Genomic DNA, 25,369 nt, shown 5'->3' with positions numbered 1-25,369 from the left:
TTGTGTTTATTTTTATTAATAAAAATTGCAAAATTTTAGTTGATACTTGTAACCCTAAAAAAACAAAAAAAGCAAAATTATGTTACTCACTTACTTGTACGGTGTTTCAAATAGATTTGTGCTCAATGCTCATACCAAGTTGACCAACTCGTGTGTTAAACGTATTTAATACTTGTAATTAAAACTGTCCATTAAACAATACATCAAATTGTCCCAAAAAATAAAAATTGTAAAAGAAACGAACACACAATAGTAAAATCTACCGATTACAATTTACAAGAACCACTTATGCAGTGTCAAAAGTCTCAAAACACATTGAATTTCAAATCACTGATTCACTTGCTCTTAAAAGTACCAGAAACCAAAATAAACCAAAAAAAACAATAGTTTTTACACCTGCAAATCTGGAAATATTCAGCTGACTTTTCTTCACCAACCCCATTAATCAAGTATGAAACTTTCTCTCTCCTCAACATTTCGACCATCTCCTTCACCATTCTTCAATACCCATTTCACTCCTAAACATTCACTTCCTTTAATAAAATGTCAACAATCAAAAACTCAGAAACAAAATTGGCCTAATCTAAAATCAATGGGTAAAAAAAACAGGAAAAAAGGGCTTGAAGATTTAAGTGATCAACTCTATCAATTTGCTTCCTTTAATCTTGATCAAGCTCCTGCTCGTAGACAAGTTCGATCTGCTTTCATTGATTTCCATCAAAATATTGATCATGTTTTATTTAAGGTAATTTTTTTTTCTATATTTAGCTAAGTTTTATACCCATTAATTTCTTACTATTATTGCCAATTTTAAATGCTTTTTTAAAAGTTCATTGACTTTGACTGACGTTTGACTATTGCTTTACTTTGGTTAGCTTGCTCCTCCTGGGATCAGAACAGAGGAGGTAATCTTGCATGATTTCTTTTGTTGAAGTTTTATTAATTTAGGTGAAAACAAAATGCTTCAATTTTAAACAAATTTAGGTGTTTGTTTTTGTTTAGGTTCAGTCACCTCAAATCGCAAACAAATCAACCATTTGTGAAAAAACTTTTATGTGATTTGGGGCGATTAAGTTTGTTATAATACCCGTAACTTGTTGTACACAATATATCCGTTTAGACACAAATTTTTAAAATGAATTAATTTAAGAGTAGGAAATACTGTAAAACATACTTGTTTGATTATACGGGTTGTATTGATGAGAATGTTTTTTATTTAATGATGTAGTGGTACGAATTAAATTCGAAAGGACAGGAGATCTTTTGTAGGAGTTGGTTGCCAAAAGAAGGAGATCAATTCAAAGGTGTTGTTTGCTTTTGTCATGGATATGGTGATACCTGCACTTTTCTCTTTGAAGGTATTATGAATGTTGAGCTATATAATGGCTAAAATCGAATGATTTTTAATAAATTTTTGGTATAATTAAGGTTTATTAAGACGAATTTTGTGTTTTTAGGTATCGCGAGAAGAATTGCAGGATCTGGGTATGCAGTATATGCTGTGGACCATCCTGGTTTTGGTCTTTCTGATGGATTGCATGGTTACATTGCAAATTTCGGAGATTTAGTTGATAATGTGATTGAACAATATGCTAAAATTAAAGGTCTGTTTAGCTATATTAGTGTGGCTTGTTTTATGAGGATTATTGTATATTTTCTCCGAACTGTTTGTTTGAATAGATAAGCTGATTGAATTCGGTTTTAATATGATAGGAAGGCCGGAGTTGCAAGGTCTGCCTCGTTTCATATTTGGGCAGTCAATGGGTGGTGCGGTTGCATTGAAAACCCATCTCAAAGAGCCTGACCAATGGGATGGAATGATTCTTGTTGCTCCTATGTGTAGGGTAAGCTAACCTCAATTTGCACCTCAATATCGTTATAATTGTCAACTGAACTCTAAAACTTGATGCTTTAACCAATTTGCGCTTGATTGAATGGCATGATTGATCCTGACATAAACCTGTTTATGTCTCAAGCTGCATTTTCCATGTTCTCAAGAATGTTAACTTTTTGTTGGTCTAAACATGTGTACTACGAGTATTTTGCATGTGTGAAGTCTCTGAAGTCTGAACCTTCATAAGTTGGCGATTTTATGGCCATAATCCTTGCAGCTCCAAAGCTTTGTTTAGATATATACAATATATGACTGTCCTTGTGAATTGGAATGAGTCTCTTATGAATGCAAATAGGATATTTGCAGAGAACTAATTTTGTGTATGTCAAGTTATTGTAAAAGTAACCATATTTTTTCAATAATGTCTTATATCTGGAGGCTTACTGTTCTTTGATTATGTTATTGGTCTAAGGTTCATGGTCTTAATGGCGTCCGAAATATCAATGTATAACCGTACAATTAAGTCACTTGTAATCTCTCTGTCGGTCTGTTCAAAAGAAGGTAAGGAATTCTGAATTTGGTTTGTACCAAATACTTGTCAAAAGTTCCCTTAATGTGGGCATCTAACAAACTGCATGACCCTTTGTTAAAAATTTATTAACTGACTTGTTTTCATGATGATGTTTGTTTGAATATGGCATGTTCTAATTTCTGTATTGAAGATGTCTCTGACCCTTTTATTTAATCTTAAGGTTTCAGAGGAAGTGATGCCTCCTACTTTGCTTTTGAAAGCAGCGAATCTCCTCTCGAATGTAATTCCAGAAGTCAAATTCTTTCCAACCCAAGACCTAGCAGAGCTTGCATTTAGAAATGAGAAGTATAGGAAATTGGTTTGTTTCTGATCTCTCCTTTAAAATCATTAGCAATTTGCAGAGTCTAACATAACTCTACTGAAAATTATGATTCCAACTGATTGACTGTCTATTTAAGTAGACCATACAAATATAGCTATAAGTTTACCAAGTCCTTTTTCTATTCTGCATTTGTTAGGCTTACTACAACATGATCTGTTACTCTGATCGTGTGCGATTGAAGACTGCTATGGAGATTTTGAAGGTCACAAAGGAAATCGAGTCGAATGTTAACAAGGTCGGTTGGACTATTTGTAAATTTTTATCAGATCTTCAATAAATTCGTATTAACATTGCACGGGCATCAAACTGCAGGTCCGTTCTCCATTGTTGGTCATTCACGGAGCAGGAGATAAAGTGACAGATCCAAATGTGAGCAAATTTCTGTATGAGAATGCTTCTAGCAAAGATAGAACCTTGAAACTCTATGAAGGAGGCTATCATTCCATTCTTGAAGGTGAACCTGATGACGTAATTTTCACTGTTTTTGATGACATTATCAAATGGCTCGACGCAAGATGCACTGCTTGATTGATTTTTTTTTTTCCATTTGTTGCTGAAATGCTGCAAGTGTTCGGGGTAAAATCTAGTGTAGCAGTAGCCCTATCATTCATATTGTTTTCCCATTGTAAAATTAACATGCATTCTCATTCAAAGAAGTGAATGGATGTACGATAACTTTTTTTTTGGGTATTAGTCCCTCATAATGCAAAAAATCAAATGGTATGGTGACATCGTAGTCTGAAGGTAACCATATTGTGTTACGTAGCTAACGATTAACATTATACACTGATGCAGTGATGCACTGATGCTCCCTTATTTGCCATAGGGTATGCCACGATTTCGATCCCTGAACTCTTGGATAAGTAAATAGGAAGGTGTTATGACTGTTATCTACTGTCACACCATAATCTAAGCCAAAATGAAGAAAAAGAGCAGTAGTAACGACATACATGAATACATTAACAACGTATGGTCTCGTACGTACGTATATGAACCTAGTAACCAAAAAGATGAAGACAAGTAGATGATCCAAAGAAAAAGACATAAAAAGTGTTGAATTATTAATTTATTTTTTGAGTGGTCCTTAAATTTGAACAGCAACTTTGCACATTAAATACCAAGAAATTAAAGTGAAAATCATTGACAATAACATCCACTGAACTTCCACATTTGTTGGTCCAGTAATTGAAAACGAAAGGCTAATAAGAAAACATAATCGCTAATTAATGAACTACATATTGCCAAAAAGAAATAGTGTATAATGAATTATGGAAGCAAAGGAGAAGGGCTTCTATTATTAAATGACAAGCCGCTTGCACACACTCTCCCCAAAACTTTAGAGGCATATTTGCTTGGAATCTCAAAGCTCTAGCAACATTCAATATATGTTGATGTTTTATCTCAACAAGCCCATTTTGTTGAGGCTTACCCACACACAAGGTCTCAAAATACATCCCATTAGAAAAAAAAAATTAGTCTTTCGATGAGTTAAATTCGGTTCCGTTAATTATCACTTCTAACCACTTTAATATCTTGAGAGAATTGTCGTTTAACTAAAGCAACAAGTTAAGAAACATATACCGAACTTCCGTTTTATTGCTTAATAAATAAGTCCACACACCTCTAGAATAATCATCAACAATGGTTAAAAAATAGTGAGCTCCAAAAGAAGATGATGTCTTGTAAGGCCCTCATAAATCCAAATGCACTAGTTCAATAATCCGATTAACTTTATTTTGACTGAAAGGAAAACTACTCCTATGTTGTTTTGCCGAGGAGGCCATATATCACGTAATTTGAATTTATTGCTACTATGACTCACAAACGAAAGTTGTTGAAGAACCTTTCCCGAAGGATGCCCCAAACGTTGATGCCACAACTCTATCGAACGATCCTCCATCTATCTTCAAAGTCTTCACCGTAGGCACACCTCGGAAATAATGAAGTCCATTTACGCGTTCACCCACTTCAATCACCTTCATCGTCGTTAGGTCCTGTGTAACACAAAGTTTGTTAGTAAATTGCAAAATACAATTCGATGTATCACTTAACTGAGTAGCAAAAATCAAGTTGCAATTTAATTGAGGCACATAAAGAAAGTCATCAATAATCAAGCCCCCTTCCAAGGTCACTGTTCCGATTTTGGAAGCACTTGCATACTTCCCATCCGGCAATCCCAACGGAATGGCTCACATTTTTCACATTCGTCAAACTAGAAAGATCACAAGTCACGTGATTCGAAACACTAGTGTCGATTATCCAACCCGAATCATTCTTACCATGAAGTTTGGGTTTCATTGTAATACCCCGTATTTTCATACGTATTTTCTAACTAATTAATTAAAGAAGTATTTTATAAAAAGGGTATTTTAGTAAATTTATTATTTGGAGCCAAAATAATATTTGAATTTTGGCGCCAAAAGCATTTTTGAAAACTAATCATTATTTTGGATAATATTTATTATCCATTTATCTTATCTTAAAAACCGGATTATTTACATATTTCGGATATTTTAATTAAAGCAAAATAATTATTTTATTATGGCCGAAATTTTCCAAATAATTAGCTAGGATTTTTGGATTTTCCATGTATGGAAAATCTGATTTTTCTTGGTTATTTATTGGTAAAGAATTGGTATTTAATTAATTAATTATTTAATTATTTATTCTATATTTTTATACAATTACTTTATTCCTTAAAAATCGAGCAAAATCTTCCTAAATATATCTAGAGGAATCCGAAAATTTGAGCTATGGTAAGCTCAATATTTTCAGCCCTAGTGAATTATTTTGGGGAAATTTAAATAGAAAAATTATATTTTTAATTATCTCCCAAAATCTCCTATTTTCCTTAATTCTAATTCTCCATCTTTTTAATATCTAATCATCATATTTTCTTGCCAATCATTCTTCTTAATTATTCCCCAAGTAATTCTAATTTCCTTATTATTTTTCATGACATACATACCTTCCATATTCAAGTATACATACTACTCAATGCATTCGTGGTAATGCTTCATGGGGTAGACGGGGCTTGTTTAATGTGGGAAATAAAATGGTAAAGGGGTTCCATTGGAAGATAGGAAATGGAGAAAGGGTTAAGATTGCCAATATGAGATGGGTGCAAGGTTCTGTTCCTGAATTTAAATCTGATCAGTTACTGGCAGGAGCTGGGTCAGGTTGGGTAAAAGACCTGATCTCTCAACATAATAGGTTATGGAATGTTCCTCTCATTAGGGAGAGATTTTTTTGGACTACGGCTCAGAAGATTTTGGAAATGGAGCTTCAGAAGAAGGATGTGTTTTATTGGGGAGGTCACGCCTCTGGTAGATATACGGTTAAAATAGGGTATGCTTTCTTAATGAGTGAGTCTTTTTTGCAACAGGTGGAGATAGGAGATACTACTTTTTATAATCTCATTTGGAAGCTCAACATTCCGCCAAAATGGAGTTTGTTCCTTTGGAAGCTGGTTTTGAATGGTTTGGCTATTAAGTCAAACCTGGCTAATAGAGGGGTGAATTTAGTGGTTATGTGTGACTCTTGTGGTAGGGCGGCAGAAGACTTACAACATCTGTTTAGGATGTGCTCTTTTGCGAGATATGCTTGGGAAAATTGCCCTCTTCATATCTCATCTGAAATGAATGAATCTACTCCTTTGAGACACTAGATTCAGAACTATATCCTGCTTTTTCACAGCGAGGATGGAAAGAATAATGAACGGATTAATAGATTCATTGGGGTGCTTTGGAGTCTTTGGTTAACTAGGAATGGGAGAGTCTTTAAGAATGAAGGTGGTTATTTGGCTGACCTTTTCAGGTACTACAATGCTTGAATGCAGACTTTATCTATCTGGCAGAGAATGGAGGGTAGAAACCTGTATCCTTTGGAGGAGAAAGGGGATACTGGTACTCCGCCGGGATTTGTTAGGGTTAACATTGGGAGTGAAAAGGTCTGTTTCACTGACACTAGGGATGAAAGACTCCAAGTGAAAATAATGGTGGATGGCTCTTGGCATAAGAGTAAAGGGAATGCTGGTATGGGATGGGCCTACTCCCTTGACATAACTATCTTTTTGGAAGGGGGAGGGGACTTTGGTAAAGCGGTTTCAGCACTGCATGCGGAGGTTATTACATGCTTAAAAGCGATACAGTGGGCAAGGATGAAAGGGTACCATAGTCTACTTCTTTATACAGATTCGACGGTTCTTATACAATTGATTCAACAACCGAGAAGAAGGGAAATAAGGATGCTCTGGACAATCCAGGATATGATTCATTCAGGAGAGAGGTTGAGGAACTGCGTTATTTGGAAAGTAGGAAGGGAGCAAATTACTCTTGCTCGTGAGATTGCTAATAGGTGTAGGGTTAACTTAGATAGTTTTGCGCATTAGTTTTTTTGTTTTACTTGCTGTTGTAAAAAAAAAACAAAAAAAAATAAGGTATACACAATCACCTTAATATCAAAGCCTTCCTTAATTCTTTTATTCACTTCTCTAAGTAATTCCATAAACCCTACTTGTCATAATTCTTCCCACATTCTCTTTCCATAATTCTTGCATGAGCTAGCCTATAAATACCCCTTCATACCTCTCACATTCTTCACACCAATTCTCTTCTTTTCTTCTCCTCAATTTTACACAAATCATCCCATTTATCTTTGAAACCAATTTTCTAGCACTTCTGGTAAGTTTTTTGGGTATCAATGTTTCACAGAAGATTGTTCCTCTCAAAAAATACTTGAGTTTAGGCTCAAGAATCACCAAATTCGGAGTTATATCAAAGGAGTTATAGCCTCTGCAAGTTCTGCCTATTCTTTCCAACGCAAATCCAATTCTTCTCTTTTCCTTGGTTTCTAATCTTTTCTTATTCTCTTCTCTTATTCAATTATTATTATTATTATTATTATTATTATTATTATTATTATTATTATTATTATTATTATTATTATTATTATTATTATTATTATTATTATTATTATTATTATTATTATTATTATTATTATTATTATTATTATTATTATTATTATTATTATTATTATTATTATTATTATTATTATTATTATTATTATTATTATTATATCTCAAAAACAAAAGTCATACAACCTACAATAAATTAGTGGGAAGCCGAGATACAATCTGGGCCCCCACTCCTCTAGCTATAGCAAAACCTACCCTAGTGAAGATATGAGCTGCAGCACGAGCCCCAATGTCTTGCGTCGTCGAGAACCTCTGAATCCGCTTCAGTAACGCAACAGCCTCCTTCTCTAATTCCCCAAGCGAAGAAAAGGAGAAGGGTATGAAACCATATCCAATAGCCTGACATCGAGCTTCATACTTAACCCGCTTCCGATGAGCAGCATCAGCCACAACCCGCCCAGGAATAAAGTCAGATAGCCCTGACTGTGTCAAAGGAGAAGACCCTGTCAAATCAACACAGACATCGCGACCACGATCCCATGAATAAAGTAACACATCCGCAGGTCTGAGGGCCTCGTCGTTCCCTCCAGCCAACCCAATGTCAACCTCTTTTCTCGCTGAAATCCCAGAACGATAACAAACATCAACAAGGGTATCCCGAACAACATTATGCCGATGTTTAATACCCACAATACCAGCACAAGACACCGCGTGATCACCGAAAATATCTCCAGCAAAAACCCTCGAACAAGCAGAGCACGACGTGGAGATAGAGAACAATGGAACACCCAACCGATAGGACAACACACATCGATAAGTCTTGGCGTTCATCGTCTGACCCAACCCCGAAATAGGAGCCGCCCGAATCCAAGCAGAGGTGTGATCACCCTGCTGAGATTTCCACAATGCTGATTGTCGAGGAGTTAAAGAATAAGCAGATTCTGCAGAAGCGGTAATCTTTGTGAAATACATATCTGCCAATTTCTTCATGAGTTTAGGGGCAGCGACCTCACTCGGATTACTCAAAATGTCAGACTCCACTGTTCCATTAAACAGACACAACGCATCCTCAAAGGCTCGTCCAAGACCAACAATGCCAGAATGCCGAAGAAGTTGTGTCTGCAACCCAGCAGACTGCAACCGAGAAGCAAGAAAAGCATAGTGACGAACATCACCTGCAGAATAAACACCAAGCCCTCCAAACGCAAATGGTAAGGTGGCAAGCCGCCACTGCCAATCACCAAACCCAGGCCCCGAAGCGGTAACAATACGCTCCAAGGAAGATCGAAGAGCTCCATCAAAAGTGCGCTGAGCTACCTCAAAAGTACTAGGAGGACAAGTACGTAATGCAAAGTAGAGTTTTGAAACTCCAGTACATGCCCTAAGTAACAACAATTCACACTGAGGATCATCTAGCATAGCGACTTTATCCATAAGGGCAATGGTCTTGGTCACCCTCTGCATCACAAGCTCACCACTGAAACCAGAATCGGAACTAGCGGGACCTCCAAGCAACCTAACACCACGCAAAGGTCGAGCAATATTAGGCGGAAAGACACCCACCAGCCAGCTTCGAGGGTCTTCCGTAGGCCAGAAAACTTCAGTTTTTTCCACGTTAAGACATAACCCAGAACGAGGTCCTTCCTCCATAATCAACTGCAGAACTTGCCCCACCACCAAAGTGTCTCCAATAATCGTGCCGTCATCTAAATACCAAGCCTGAAGACATACATCAAAAGTCTCTCTAATTTTACACACCAGAGGTTGTAAAACCAAAGAAAAAAGCAAAGGACCAAGGGGATCACCCTGCTGCACCCCTTGAGATGACCATAAGGTTTGGTCCCCATAGTACAACCTGGCTGGATTAGAATAGCAGAATTCAACCCATCGCGAAATCCCTGGACAACGGCGACGTACCTCACTTAACATGACCGAACGATCAACCAGATTGAAGGCATTTTGAAAATCCACCAACAACATAGATAGACCCACATCAGAACCACGATCCTCAATTAACCGATTCACCGCATGAAGAATTGCCTCACCACCTGAAGAAACCCCAACACCAAATTGAAGGCCATCAAAGTAACTCCCTAAAGACTGACCAACCATAACAGCACCCACCTTCGAAACGAGACGCCTCCAAACCGTACCCACAGCAATAGGACGGATACCACCACCGGGCTTGACAAGTGGCGTAAGAGGAGCACTAGCAATGTACTCTCCTAATTCCATAGGACATCTTCCAGCTAGAAAGAGATTAACCACCCCGGTAATAGAGTCAACCAACTCATCTGAGACTGCCACAGCTGCACCACTTAAGCAATCCATAAGATGTTGAGCACGCAAACCATCCCTACCACATGATGTGCCACGAGGGAAGCTCTTAATCCGATCCAAAACAACAGCAGAAGTCGTTACGAGATGAAGGTGATCAATAGGTATATCAGGAAAGGATGGAGCTGGAGATGAAGGGTGCTTGGACTGTAAATCCGCAAGAGTGGCGTCATTATAAGGAGCAACGCCTGAAGAGGAAAGAACCCGAACTGCAGCAGTGTAATGGCCATCGCAAATCTTCCTACGACACTGCTTTATATTACGCTCCTCCAAATCAATGTCCTCATCATCAACCGCCGACAAAGTAGGAGATTCCTCCGCCAAAATTTCCCTCACAAGCTGCAAACTACCACCCGCTACATTCCAAGAACAAATAGCACGGGAAATACTCTCTTCTTGATGCCGACGCCTTACCGTAGACCGAGACTCACGACTACTCCGAGGGCGAAAGACTTTAAGGATGCAAAGAGGTAACACCAACAAAGAGACCCAATTAGAAATGTCATCAGGCTTAGAGATCACCTTATCAAGAGCACCTTTCAGAACCCGAGAAAACCCCAAACGACACTTGGGAGGGATAGACTTAACAGTGCGAAACCCCTTAGAGAAAAAACAATCAAGGAGAGCCACATCAAAACCACCGTTATGATCTCGCACCTCACCATCCACATGACCAACTTGCGCAGGAGAAGAAGGAGCTTGCGGCTTGGTAAAATTATGAAGCACAAAACGAACAAAACCATCTCCTTCATCAGGGGGCGAAACATCCTCATCCCTATCATGACGACACTTAGAACGAAACGTGTGCGTTTTATAGCAAACGCCACATAACCAAATCCCCATACGCCTAAAAGTAACTTCTGCCTCACTATAAACAGCTAAATTAGAAGTTAGAGAATGACGGGTGATATCTCGCGCACCGATACAACAATGACGATCACTAAGATGCCTAATTAGAGAACGTCGAGTAAGGCCATTTCCACTCCCATCTTGACAACCACTAAGACCCACAAACGGACAATGAAACTTCACAACGACTCCGGACATAGGCTGCAAATACTCTCCCAAGAGACACTTGAAAACTGCCAATTAAACCCCTATAAAGCTGCCTGAAAACTGCACCCAAAACACACCAAAAACACCACCAAAACGCACCTGAAATACGCCGGAAAAAGCACCAGAAACAGACCATAAACTGCACCCAAAACTGCTACAAAACACAACCTAAAACTGGAGCAGCACTAACCTGAATTATGCCACAAAACAAACAGAATTTTGCCAGAAAAACAGCCCGCAAACAGCCCTCAAACTGACCCAAAAGTCGCCTGAAATATGCACTAAAATGCTCCAAAAACGCAACTGAAAACACGACTGAAAACAGAGCAGAAACAAAGCACCAAAATCCTCAAAACAATGCCTCAAAAACGACCAGAAAGACGCCTGAAACCAGCCCTCAAACAGCACCAAAATCACACCCAAACTGAAACAGAAAACTGACCCGAAACCTGCCTGAAAACCGCCTGAAAACAGCCCCAAAAACACCTGGAAAATACGCCTCAAAGTCGCCGGAAACAGGGGAAAACAAGCAGCAAAACACCGGACTGAAAATCGCCTGAAAATTGCCTGGAAATTGCGCCTCAAAACTGCACCAAAAAAGCCCAAAACCACCTGAATTTTACCCCTAAAATAGCCGCCTGAACCACCGGAACCACCTAACGCGAACACGCCTGACCTGAACGACCCTAATCGCCGGAAAATGCGCCGGAAAAGGACGTGGAAGCCTGCCCTGCCCTACCCTAATCGCCCCTAAACGAGATTATTATTATTATTATTATTATTATTATTATTATTATTACTATTATTAAAATTAAAAAACCTACAAATTCAATCAATTTACAAGAAATTGGTAGGGAGCCGAGATACAATCTGGGCTCCCACCCCTCTAGCTATAGCGAACCCGATCCCACTGAAGATGTGAGCAGCTGCACGAGCACCAATATCCTGAGTCTTAACAAACGCCTGAACCCGCTTCAGCAACGCAATAGCATCCTTGTCTAATTCCCCTAATGAAGAAAAGGAGAAAGGAAGAAAACCATAGCCATTAGCCCTGCAACGTGCCCCATACTTGTCCCGCTTCCGCTGAGTCGCCGCCGACACAACACGACCAGGAACGAAGTCAGACAACCCCGAATGTGTCAAAGGTGAAGACCCCGTCAAGTCGACACATACATCACGTCCTCTATCCCAGGAATAAAGCAACACATCTGCTGGTCGTAGCGCCCCCTCGTTCCCACCAGTCAACCCAAAGTTGACCTCCTTTCGAGCAGAAATCCCAGACCGAAAACAAATATCAACAAGGGTGTCACGAACAACTTTGTGCCGATGTTTAATAAATACTATCCCAGCACAAGATACTGCATGATCCCCATAAATATCTCCATCAAAAACCCTTGAGCAAGTAGAACACGGTGTTGAAACGGAGAACAATGGAACACCCAATCGATAGCAAAGAACACAACGGTAAGTCTTACCATTCATAGTCTGACCCAAACCCGATATCGGGACCGTTCGCAACCAGGCCGAAGAGTGATTCTCCTGTTGGGACTTCCATAAGGAAACCTGACGCGGAGATAAGGAGAAAGTGGAATCCACAGATGAAGTGACCTTCGTGAAATATATATCTGCCAATTTTTTCATGAGTCTGGGGGCAGCGATCTCACTAGGGTTACTCAAAAGGTCAGTCTCCACAGTCCTGTTAAAAAGACTAAGAGCACCATCAAAGGCCGGTCCCGGACCAACAATACCAGAATCGCGAAGAAGCGTAGCCTGAAGACCAGAAGACTGGAGACGTGACGCAAGGAAAGCGTAATGTCGAACATCACCCGCCGAATATACACCCAAACCACCATAAGAAAAAGGTAAGGTGGCAAGTCGCCATTGCCAATCACCAAAACCAGGCCCCGAAGCAGTTACAATACGCTCTAAAGAAGCTCGAAGGGCCACGTCAAATGAAACCTGCGCCGTTTCAAAAAGACAAGGAGGACAAGTGCGCATAGCAAAGTAGAGTTTTGAAACCCCAGTACACGCACGAAGAAGTAACAACTCGCATTGGGGATCATCGAGCTTAGCATTATTATTATTATTATTATTATTATTATTATTATTATTATTATTATTATTATTATTATTATTATTATTATTATTATTATTATTATTATTATTATTATTATTATTATTATTATTATTATTATTAAGGGAGATTTATAAATAATTATTATGAGTAGTTTTAATTATATAAAATCAGATTTTTAATGATGTTTATGAGAAATTAATTTAAAAGGTTCATGTACATATAGTTGGGGGTTTTTAATTATTTGATAACCTTATATTGATTAAGGTTATATTTATTTGTAGGGTGTGTTCGATCAAGGTTCTTGAGGTTCTTTTTGTGTGGTTTTTCTAGCAAGGATTAAGGTACGCTTAGGTGTCTTGATACCTTTGAAAGTGATTGGTTTGAATAACATTACATGAGTTGATTGATGATTGAATTAAATTGATTTGAATTATGATTTTGAAATAAATAATGTTTGAAGGTATAGATTTTAATAAAAGTATTTTGAATGATTGATTTTTAAATCATGTTTTGAATAGTTTGGATTATTTATTGTGTTTAAATAAAGGAATTGATTTTAAAAGGTTTGTTGAATTAAATAGAGGTTTTTCAAGGAAGAGTTGTTGATTTTGAAAAGTTATTAATATGAGATTTTATTCTCAAGTATTTATTTACAAGGTTTGGTTTGAAAGCATGTGGAATTAAAAAAAAAGGATTTTGAATTATATTGGAACTATTGGATATTAAAAGGATTTATTGAACCATTGAATTATTATTATTATTATTATTATTATTATTATTATTATTATTATTATTATTATATTATTATTATTATTATTATTATTATTATTATTATTATTATTATTATTATTATTATTATTATTATTATTATTATTATTATTACTACTAATGCTCTATAAGCATATTGGTAATCCCACTATACGGATTTGGTTTATTGATAAGGCCTTGGACTTTGTATGACCGGGTCTTTCCTCAAGAATAATCTTGTAAAATAAGGAGACTAGATTGGGGGGTGTGCACACTTGGGTGAGGAATTGGATTAAAAGGAATTATAGTTCTTAATAAAGGAATTGGTTTTATTAACTATTATTTTAAATGTGAATCATTGGGATCGGTTTTGGAATAATGAGTTTTGAATTTATTAGATTAATTATTGGAATTGGTTTTAAAAGCAAGTTTACAAATAAATTGAGTTTACACTATCTTGCACTTATCATACTTAGCATATTTTGCTAATCCGTATTTCCTATTTGTATTGGTTCACCTTGTTTACCATAATGGTAACCAGTGTTGACTAATTTCAGGTGGAGTCAATAATTGAGCATATGGAGTCTTGGGAATGTCTTCACCTAGATTAGGAATGTTGGTCTTGTCCTTATTTTTGAGTACTCATGACTATAGTTACTATTTATGGTTTAGTATTAATAAAAGAAAGTTGAGTTTTCGCTGCAAGTTTTGTTGTTGAGTTAAGTATTTTGAGTAGCCTTGCGTAATCACGCGGCGGTAATACGCCCAAGTCTATCTCTACGGTATAATTATACATATTATACTAGTATTTCCTAGAGGGAGATTTGGGGGTGTTACTACATTCATAGACTTCAAATGATCGAGGAGTTGTTGGATTTGGGTCGAAGTGACCCCTGCAAGGGCTGCAACGTCGCTAGTTGTTGGAGTAGTGTTGTTGCTTGGTTGTGAGGCAGCCTGTCCACTCATCTTATTGGCGCGCACTGGGTCGAATTTGATCCCTTGCCACGGCCTCCTCCTCGTCCCCCCCCCCCCCCACGAGCTGCTACTGAACCACCGCGCCTAGGGCCACGGCCTCCTCGAGGCCTATTACCCCACCACTTAGGAAAACCGTGAACCTGGAAACAAGTGGACTCATCATGTCCCTCACGGACTCACGGTTACAATGGTTACAGAATTTATCCGAGTCGTCTCTAGTATTAGCCCTTAAGTCAAACTGAACTTTGAAGGTCATTGCGTTGTCACAAGAGTAGTCGCGAAATTATGGTCTCCTCCACGCAGCTGCTCGGCTTGAACAAGCTACTGGTAATCCCTATCAACGCCTGGAAGAGGGTCTTGCGCAAGAAGTTGACCACGAAGCGATGTATATGCATCATCCAAGCCAATGAGGAAGTGATGCGCATAATCATCTTCCCTGATTTTATTAACTTGAGCGACAATATTACATTTGCATTGACCATAGGAGCAATTTGGTACCGTGACATATGCAATTAATTCATCCTAAATCTTGGAAAAACGTCCAAAATATGCAACGAACTATCGTCTCACTCGAACCTTGTTTGCAGTCACCTAGGGATCTCTTCAATTGACACACACGAGTTTCGCTCACAACACAAAAACGATTCTTGAGATTGTTCCACAACAAACAAGCATCGTCATAGTCACCAAGGGTAGAACTCAGTCCTCACAATCAGATCTTTGGTATTCGTCAACTGGGACACCAACATCGAGTGCACGACCACCCAATCCTCAAGCTTCTCAGCATCACTCGGCTTTGATATCGGGCCATCAATAAAACCAAATTTTCTCTTTGCTTTCAAAGCCGTCCTCACGGCCCTCACCCATTCATTATAGTTTTCTCCCCCAGAGTTGAATCGGAGTGATGATGTTACTTGGCCCATTGCAGGAACCTTGGTAATAGGTTAAATCGAACTTCTGATTATTTCCTCGGTCATCTCTTAATCTCACACACAAATTTTTAAAAAATATTTGGTTTGTGAACTCTCACAACCAATCTCTCACTGATTGTTGATTATGAAAAACAACAATCGAAAAAAATCAGATCGCACTCCGGCTCTTGATACCATGCTAAAATATACTGAATAATATGTTATGTAAATCTCATTCAACTATCACGACCATATACAAATATATAGACTAGGAAACTTGGAGGGCAAGACCAAATATTCCTAAGATAAGTCACAAAATATTCTATGCTATCTTTCACAATATTCACAATATTATCATATCTCTCGAATATCTCAATAGATACATAGTACGACTACGGACTATTAGATTTTCTTAACTTTGAAAGAGGAAAGTTGATACGTCTATTATGTGTAGGCAAGTATTAACATGGGTAGAGATGTCAATGTATTTGTTTTGCATTCGGATTCAAATCGGATCGAGCTTCACCTTGTAGGGAATATTTCAAGCATTAAACCCCTAGCTTGAACCCCACTATGATCATACACTAAAGTACGGTGGCGTCCAAAAGGGAAGAAGATAGAGCAAAAGAGTCGCCAACAAGTTTTAGGAACTTGTAAACCGTTCACAGGGTGAAGGTTACACCCCTTAACGGTCCAAGAGATTGTCAACTCCATAAGGTCTAGAACCAAATAAGGGTTCGGGGATGAAGGTACAAATCCAACCTAAAAAAGATTGAACCTGCCCTAATAATAGGCCTCTACTTTATTCTGATCGTATTCATGTGTGCTTTTTGACTAACATGCAATCAATAGGATTAACCCTAAACCTGTTTATCTATGTTGGTTGAATTTAATGCACAAATAAATCTATTATTGGCGATCACTTGAATTATAATCAAATTAACCCTAACAAGATTATTAAATTCTCTTATTAAGCGTGATTACAAGTACCAATTCCCTTTAAACATGCACAAAAGGTGTGATCTAGCAATAACCATAAATATCAAGCAACATAATAATAATAATAAATATCATGACAACAAAATTATAATCATAATCAAGATAATAATAATCATAAAAATAATAATCATCAAAATAATAATAATAATATTCATAATCATCATAAATTATAACAATTATAATCATAATCATGTTCATGTTAATATTAAAGCATAATAATAGCAAGATCCTAGGCATAATACTAACAAGATTAATAACAAACCCTAGCATGTCACTAAGCAATAAAAATCAAATATATAGCCCAACATGATACTAACAATCATAAATATTAGAAAGAACATAGGAGGCATCGCAACAATCATATTTAATATTAAATTTACCCTAGACATGATACTAGGAATATCATAATAACAATTTAAACATGATTTCTACATCATAACATCAATAAAAACCATTAAAGTACTTACTTTGATGCCTCGTACCTCTTTCTAATAACAAAATACACACGTTAGTAACTTCAAGGAAAATAATAAAAAAACAATTTAATTAAATAATGGAAAGAGAGATTTGGGACCAAACCCTCAGAAATTAAACCTTTCACGTCTAGGGCGAAGGCAACTTCGAATATGGCTAGGTGTTTCTAAATCTTGCGAATGCAGAACGAATTTTGTATGAAAAAGCAAGTTTAGAAAAAAGAAAGAAAGAGATGGAATAATCAAGCTAGAAAACCTTGATGAGAATTGGTGAATGAAAACTGGTTGTAGGTGAATATAATTGAAAACTGATTGTTGATGAATGAAAACGGAGTTTTTAATACGTTATTTATAGAGAAATCAGCCAAAAAGATAAAATATCAAAACAGAGCTGGCGCCAACGCTAGCTGATTGGCGCCAGGCGCTAACATTAGCGCCAGGCTTAGCGTCAGGCGCCAATGCCTGGCGTTAGGCGCTAACCCTATTTTTGACGTGTTTTCTAAAATCAGATAAATTTTGCAGTACAGGAGGATAAAATCGTATATTTTCCTCAAAAATGCTTTTTGATTTTAATTAAAACTCTGAAAAGTCAACAAAAGTCAATTTATCAATGCTAATTGAATTAGGAATGAAAAGAACCTTCTAGAAGAATCTAGAAGACTAAAACCATTCCTAATTGCATTAGGAATGATAAATCATATTAGGCCCTCCCCTAGATCATTGGGCCGCATATAAGGCTCAAACTGGGCCCAGTTTGGTAAATTGGCCATAACTTCCTCAATATTCATCGGAATTGGGCTTATAATATATCGTTGGAAAGCTCTTTGCAAGCCCCATCCAACTAAACTACTATTGGACCCATATCATGGACCAACCAAACTGGATTGGATGTTTTCTTAAAATAAGTTTTCAAAAACAGAGAGAAGAGAAAAGAAATTAAAACTTTCCGCAACACTAAACTTTCCACACTTTTACTTCATTCGATTATGATTCGACGTGAAAGGTACTCATCACTGGGTTTGGTTTTGGGGAGACACATTTGGGTGTCTACACACCTGCATCCATTCATCATCCTAATCACTTCATCCACATCTATCCGTCATCCGCTTCGCTCATCAATCGTATACGTCCAACCGTAAACGTGTTTACGCTTCGATCGGGTGACAGTCGATCGGGTGACTAATGAATGAATATTTATTATTTAATGTGAAAAAAATCAATAAAAACTCTAATTTATTGAGAACCAATCCCCTTTTTTTGGCCCCCATAGTCCATCTACTAAGTGTTGCCAAATATAAAATTATATCTTCAAACTTTTATGGAGAAACTCAAACTCAACTCCTCTCTTTCAATGATGAAAATGTAATTCTTCTCTTATGGAAACAATCACAATTTTAAAAAAGTCCAATGACGTTTCAAGCAACTCCTGCCTTTTTTCTTTTAAAAAAATAAAAATAAAATCCTTCCTTTTATACTCTTCTTTTTCTTCTTTACCAAAAAAAAAACTTCTAATACTCCACTATCTCCAAAACCTCTTGGTGAATCACAATGCAATACAATCCTTCTTACCACCACTTCAATTCCTGCATCGAACAAGATTTGAGATTTTACATCCAAGATAGTCGGTCTCTCGTTCCAGACGTCCATCTTGCGTGGGCGTGTAAAGCATAATGATGACTATATCATTATTAGTTATTTTTTATAGTTTGTGTTAATTTGTGTAATCCCTTGATTTAGGCCCTGTTCACTTCACCTTATTTTTGCTGAACTGAAATTATTTTTACTGAAACAAAAATATATTTGTTGAACTTAAATTATTTTTACTGAACTAAAATTATTTTCGCTGAACTAAAATTATTTTACCGATTTTCTATAATAATTCTTCTTTAAGAAAACTGAATTTTACTGAACTGAACTTATTTTTACTAAACTGAAATTATTTTTATTGAACTGAAATTAATTTTTCTGAATTGAACTTGTTTTTACCGAACTGAAATTATTTTTACTTAATATAAAATTTTTAAGGTGAAGTGAAAAGGGTCTTACCCCTATATGTTGATAGTCACAGATATCTATAACACTTAGCTACTGTATCTGGTCAAATACTCAAATATATATCTAATTGCATTCTATTGCTTACTTGTGTACAATGTACACTCATGGAATCACGTAATATAAATCAATCTTTTCAACATTATCTTTCTAATGACTCTATCATTTTACTCTTTAAATTTATAAGACTCGGTTAATTTTTTTTTCCTTTTCACTTTTAAATTTCAATCATCATTTGTTGTATAATGTGAATCTTTCATTTCAAGTTTGAATTTTGATTATTTTTATGCATTTTCTTCTCTTTTATATTTTTTTTGTTGTTAAAAATACAAAAATATTCAATATTGTAAGATTTAATACCTAAAAATGAACAATTTGAGGTGAAGATTTATGATTTTTATTATTGATAATTATGCTTAAGTTGTAGAATGCTATTATTTTTTTCTTAATTTGTTGAAGAAAAGTGCACATTTTTTCTCTTCACATTTGTAGAAAATGAGCACATAAATCCAATTAAGCTCTTCTCTTTATCCATTTAAACTACGAAGATGAATAAACAAAAAAAAAAGGTTTCTATATCACCCAACAACAATAATAATTCCAAAGATTCAACCAATAGAAAGTTTTTCACTTTCCAAACAAACAATGTTTTTAGTATTTACTACCCATATAATTTACGGGTTTTTCACCAAATACCACTGAGTTTTAACAAAATTTACCAAATACCACCAACTTTTTTCAAATTCACCAAATACCACTCACTTTATACAAAATATCACAAAATGCTTATTTTCTTAACAGACGTCATCCTGCCGTTTGTGTTAGTTTACTAATTCACCATATACCACTCTGATAAACTTTAAGTCACCATATACCACTCTGATAAAATTTATTTCACCATATACCCAAATCTAATAACGGCAACTTTTTAAAATAAAAAAATAAAAAAAAAATAAAAAAAAATAAAAAAAAAAACCTAGTCGTTGTCATTTATAACGGCTAGTTTGTGTATACAAGCAGCTTCCTATAGGGGTGTAAAGCACGGCCACACCTTAGTTAATTTGCAAAGATGTCCACACACTCTAATTTGTCATCATCTTATTACGAATCTTCATATGTGAGAGTGTCAAACAAAGTGTGCTCATGTGGAAGGAAATTTGCAATTAGGAGCTTCGATTCAGCAAAAAATCCTCAAAGATTGTATTACAAGTGTGATGTTTGTGATAAATTTAGATGGTGCAAGGGTCATATTGAGCAAAATGTTGGTTCGGGTTATGAATTTCAAAGTCGGCAATGCGTTTTTCTCTCTATGAATTTCTAACCCGAACCAACATTTTGCTCAATATGACCCTTGCAGCATCTAAATTTATCACAAACATCACACTTGTAATACAATCTTTGAGGTTTTTTTGCCGAATCGGAGCTCATAATTGCAAATTTCCTTCCACATGAGCACACTTTGTTTGACACTCTCACATATGAAGATTCATAATAAGAGGATTATGAATTAGAGTGTGTGGACATCTTTGCAAATTAACTAAGGTGTGGCTGTACTTTACACCCCAATAGGAAGCTGCTTTTATATGCGGTTAAATTAAAAAAAAAGTAGCTGTTATTAGATTTGAGTATATGGTGAAATAAATTTTATCAGAGTGGTATATGATGAATTAAAGTTTATTAGAGTAGTATATGGTGAATTAATAAACTAACACAAACGGCAGACTAACGGTTGTTAGGAAAATAGACATTTTGTGATAATTTGTAAAAAGTGAGTGGTATTTGGTGATTCAAAAAAGTTGGTGATAATTGGTGAATTATGTTAAAACTCAGTGGTATTTGGTGAAAAATCCGTTTAATTTAATTAGAAATGAACAAAATTAAATTTTTATGTTTTTAACTTATACAAATTTTGCTCAATTACCCAAAAGAACAAATTGTACGATGTACAACTGGTTGTGCCTTGCTAGGTGTTGTATGGTGCATGAGCTGCTGTGATTAAAGATTAACATTTTCCTCTATTCGTTCAGTACCTGCTCTCGTGTAACCTATTTTTTGTAAATAAGTCACTTGCACATGTATTTTATATTAGGTAATTTGAATTATTTTAGAGCAAGTTTGTATTAGAGGTACAATATTCGTCATATAACCAAACTAGTGTGTCGGGTTTTGCTCCAATATATTCTTATAATAATTTTAGTTATTTATTATTTCTAGAAATATTGCATACAACTACCTTTTCAGTCTTGTTTTTATGCAAAAAAACCACCTTTTAAAAAAAATTGTTGTAAAAGACCACCAATTTAAAAAATTATGTTGCAGCTTAGTGCACATGTGAGCAGAGGAGGCAATACATGTTTAAAGTGCTAAGTTGCAACATAATTTTTTGAATTAGTGGTCTTTTGCAACATTATTTTAAAAGGTGATTTTATGTAAAATAAAATCAAGATTTAAGAGGTGATTATATGCTAAATTTTTATATTTTTGGCAAATTTTTATATGTGACTTGCCACGACCAAATTTTTTTTATTTATTTTTGTTTTCTCGCTTCCCATTTCCCACTCCTCACTAGTCATTACATTCCCCCCCCCCCCTCTCTCTCTATCTCTCTCTCCCACCTTTTAACAATGCCAGAAACATCTACACTATTCTTCTTCATCTTCCCCAATTATTAGCATCATCCTCTCACTCCTCACTTTCTTCATCATCGCCTTTTTCTTCTCCTCTGCAACTCCTTTTCTCTTCTCCAAATTCTCATTCTCAATTCCAAATTCTCCTTCTCAATTCCAAACCTTAACCCTATTTTCAAGTTTAGAGACCAAATCGGCGCATTTCTTTGTCATTTTGTTGGTTTTCTAGGTTGGTTTGGTTGGGTTGGGGCTGTTTGTCGTCGTCTTCTTCAGTGTCATTGGAGTAGCTTCGAAAGAGATCCATTGAAGAAGAATAAGATGAATCTCATTTCTTTGTCATTTTGTTTGGTTTTTGGGTTAATTTGGTGGGGTTGGAGTTAGGGTTACTTGAAATTAGGGGTTATTTATAATATGAGATATTTGTTTTTGTTTTTTGTTTTGGGTATGCTATAAAATGGGTTACTTGAAACTAGGGGTTACTTGAAATTATGGGTTCTTGAAAGTAGGAATTACTTATAATATGAGTTACTTGAAATTAGGGGTTACCACTTAAAATTAGGGGTTACTACTTGAAATTATGGGTTATTGATCATATGGATTACTTGCAATAATTAGGGGTTGCTTGAAATTGTGCGTGAGTGTCAAACTCTATTATGCGCATCTGTTATTTTCGCCGAGTTGGTAGTCGGTCGAACCAAAAAGCTCTGTAAATTTTAATGTGTAAAAATCTCTTATAAATTTAAGAGTTGTCCTAGTTAATATGCCATATTAGCAAACTTTGCTAATATGAATCTCTCCTCCCCCCTCTAAAAGCAATTTCTTCTATCTCCTCCCTCCAAAGCATTTCAAACTCACACCTTTGCACAACCATCATTGCATGACCACCTTTGGAGGTATAATCCGGCCGGCTAACCAGCCGATCGGCTAATTAAATAAAAGTCACCCTAGTTGCAAAACATGTAAATTGGGGCCATACTAACCCTTTGGAGCAAATAATTTGCTCGTGCAGCAGTGTGTTAATGGTCGTGGTGGTGGCGCTAATGGTCATGGTGTTAATGGTCGTAATGGTGGTGCTAATGGTCTTGCGGTGGTCGTGTGATGGTGGTGACCAAAGTACTATGGTCGCACGATAGTGTTAATGGAAGTACAGTGGTCGTGAGGTGATGTCGGTGGTCGTGCTGTGGGTGGTGCGTATGGTTGTGAAGTGGTGACAAAGGTGTAGGTAGAGGAGAGAAATGGGGTAAAACTAAAAAAATACAAAAATGTCCTCACATTAACATTTTTTTTTTGTTATATGACATATTAATAAGTATTTTCTCTAAATTTATTAGATATCTATACTATATATTAAAAGACGTTCTTAAACTTCTCCTCTCTCCAAAACCCTAGCCTCCATTGTTGAATTTTAAAGGGGCTTCTATCGGTTTTAACCGGTGGAAAACCCCAATCCTAGTTTCTTTAAAGGTTTTTTAGGTTTTATAATAATGCTTCATCCTTTTGGGAGGAATTTTTCTCCCTTGAAAGAAAGGGTTTCCGACCTCCTTCGAAAGACAAGGACTTTTCGACCTCCTTCGAAAGACAAGGTTTATCTCCTCTTTTCGGGGGAGAAATTTCTTAGTTTTGAATCCATGATATTAGATCTAATGGATTGTCGTGAAATTATTTCGTTGGTGAAAAAAGTCATCAAGTTTTTGAATGCAGACAGATGAATCAGAAAAAAAAAATAAAAATCCTCACGGCTACAAATAAAGGATCGCTAGATTGTCTCTCCAACAAGGCTGTATTTTCCAGCGTGTAATTAAGGAGGGTGATCCCATCGCAAGGGGTACTCTCCTTAAATTCCCTTGGCCACTTAAAAGCCTAGGACTTTACACTTGTTAAGGTGTAGTAGGATTTGAATTCCTGACTGTTTGGGGGACCTTGAATTAGAATTGATTCCATCATCACGCTTTTTTATAAGAAACAAGTAGGAGTCGCCAATGAGTTTTAGGAAAAACTCATAAACTTCGTTCATGCCTTTCTTCCATGTGGAGTTCATGGAATAATTAGCACAAATCATAAGTTTACCCATGCCCAAATTGGTCTATAAACCAGAAATGAGTTCGGGAGCGAGGGTACTAAGATAACTTTCCTTTTAGAGGGGAATCGTTATCCTAGCCCTAGTACGGCCTCTACTAGCTCTTCCTTTTTCACAATTTCATCACCAAACAATATATGCAACGTGATACCTAAAACTATGTTAGTTAATTTTATTTACAAGCATTAATTCACATAGGAATTACATTGCAAAGTCGTTATTCTTATTTGATAATATTCGTGAAAGAGCAATAAATAAACAAGATTCACCTTGGCTTAGGTGATCAACCAACAATTATTTAATTCAATTCTAGTCTTTATTTAACACAAGATACTATATGGAATTGATTAATTAATTATTTTAAAAGTGATCAAACAACACTAATTAATTAATTAAGCTCGGGAATTTACCGCTTCTCTTTGCTAGATCTCCGTTTGGAACACTTATGGACACCTTTTTGTTGGGGAACCTCCACCGTAGTAACAAAGTATCGAAAGGGTGAGTGTTTAGGACAAGAGGGCTAGGTTGCACAAGTTCACAAGTTATTTCGCCAGGGTTTTTAGGTTAATTTCTGTCTCTTGAAGCCTCGTTTTAAGCTCGTATTTATAGAGAAGGATTAGGTTTAAGGTTTCGAGCAATCTGCCGCAGTAGGTGTCGCGCGCAACAGATGAAGTTGCGCGCGGCAACCCAGCGCAAGTTATAGAGTTGCGCTGCTATGTGTAGTGCAACTATTTGTCGCGCGCAACTGAAAAAGTTGCGCGCGGCAGCCCAGCGCGACTTTGTGAGATGCGCGCGGCTTTTTCTGCGGCATCACTAAGTTTTAACCTAGGCGCTCCTAAATCCGTCATTATTAGGGTTTAAGCCTAATTATGATCGGGTTTAGTTAATTGGACCTTTGTTTTGGCTTTTCTTTAATTTGGGCTAGTCTTTTGTGTTTTGTGGCTTAACCTGTTATCCATAAGTATTCTTCACTTTGATCCAACACGAAGATGGCTTTATTTATCGTCATTGCACTTCCTGTCGGGACAGGAGGCCAAAAGTAGATGTCTACACAGCGACATAAGCGGGAGATGTTCCACAGTGCAAGATCTACTCGACGATCGTAGTTTTTATGAAGGAAAATTTTATTTGATTCAATATCTTATGTATTTGTTAACGTCGAATCTATATTGTAGATGTCGTATGACTTTTAATTAATGAAATGTTTTTGCTATTCAAAAAAAAAAAAAAAAGACGTTCTTAAAGAAGTTTACTCCATATCTAAAAATATGGTTTTTATAAGATTTGAACCTACGACCTCAAGTTTAAACTCCAACATATTAGCCAATAAGCTATTATCATATTATATGTCATTTAAAAAAAATTAAATATTAAT

General features: G+C 36.4%; 2 protein-coding genes across 2 annotated transcripts; both read left to right on the top strand.

Moving 5' to 3' along the window:
* The first annotated feature begins 328 nt into the window (after nt 1-328).
* On the top strand, nt 329-3,495 carry LOC145597019 (caffeoylshikimate esterase-like). Its single transcript, XM_081653217.1, has 8 exons — nt 329-745; nt 876-905; nt 1,229-1,358; nt 1,458-1,604; nt 1,714-1,844; nt 2,587-2,724; nt 2,885-2,983; nt 3,061-3,495. The coding sequence occupies exons 1-8, from the start codon at nt 452-454 to the stop codon at nt 3,274-3,276; spliced, it is 1,185 nt and encodes a 394-aa protein (XP_081509343.1). The 5' UTR covers nt 329-451; the 3' UTR covers nt 3,277-3,495.
* Nucleotides 3,496-5,803: 2,308 nt separating this feature from the next.
* On the top strand, nt 5,804-6,415 carry LOC145634469 (uncharacterized). Its single transcript, XM_081685894.1, has one exon. The coding sequence runs from the start codon at nt 5,804-5,806 to the stop codon at nt 6,413-6,415; it is 612 nt and encodes a 203-aa protein (XP_081542020.1).
* The last annotated feature ends 18,954 nt before the right edge of the window (nt 6,416-25,369 follow it).

The sequence above is a fragment of the Chenopodium album genome, chromosome 1 (assembly GCF_948465745.1).
Source record: "Chenopodium album chromosome 1, dcCheAlbu1.1, whole genome shotgun sequence".
In the NCBI taxonomy this organism is placed as follows: Eukaryota; Viridiplantae; Streptophyta; class Magnoliopsida; order Caryophyllales; family Amaranthaceae; genus Chenopodium; species Chenopodium album.
Note: the sequence above shows the minus strand (reverse complement) of the source record. Positions and strands in the feature narration are given on the sequence as shown.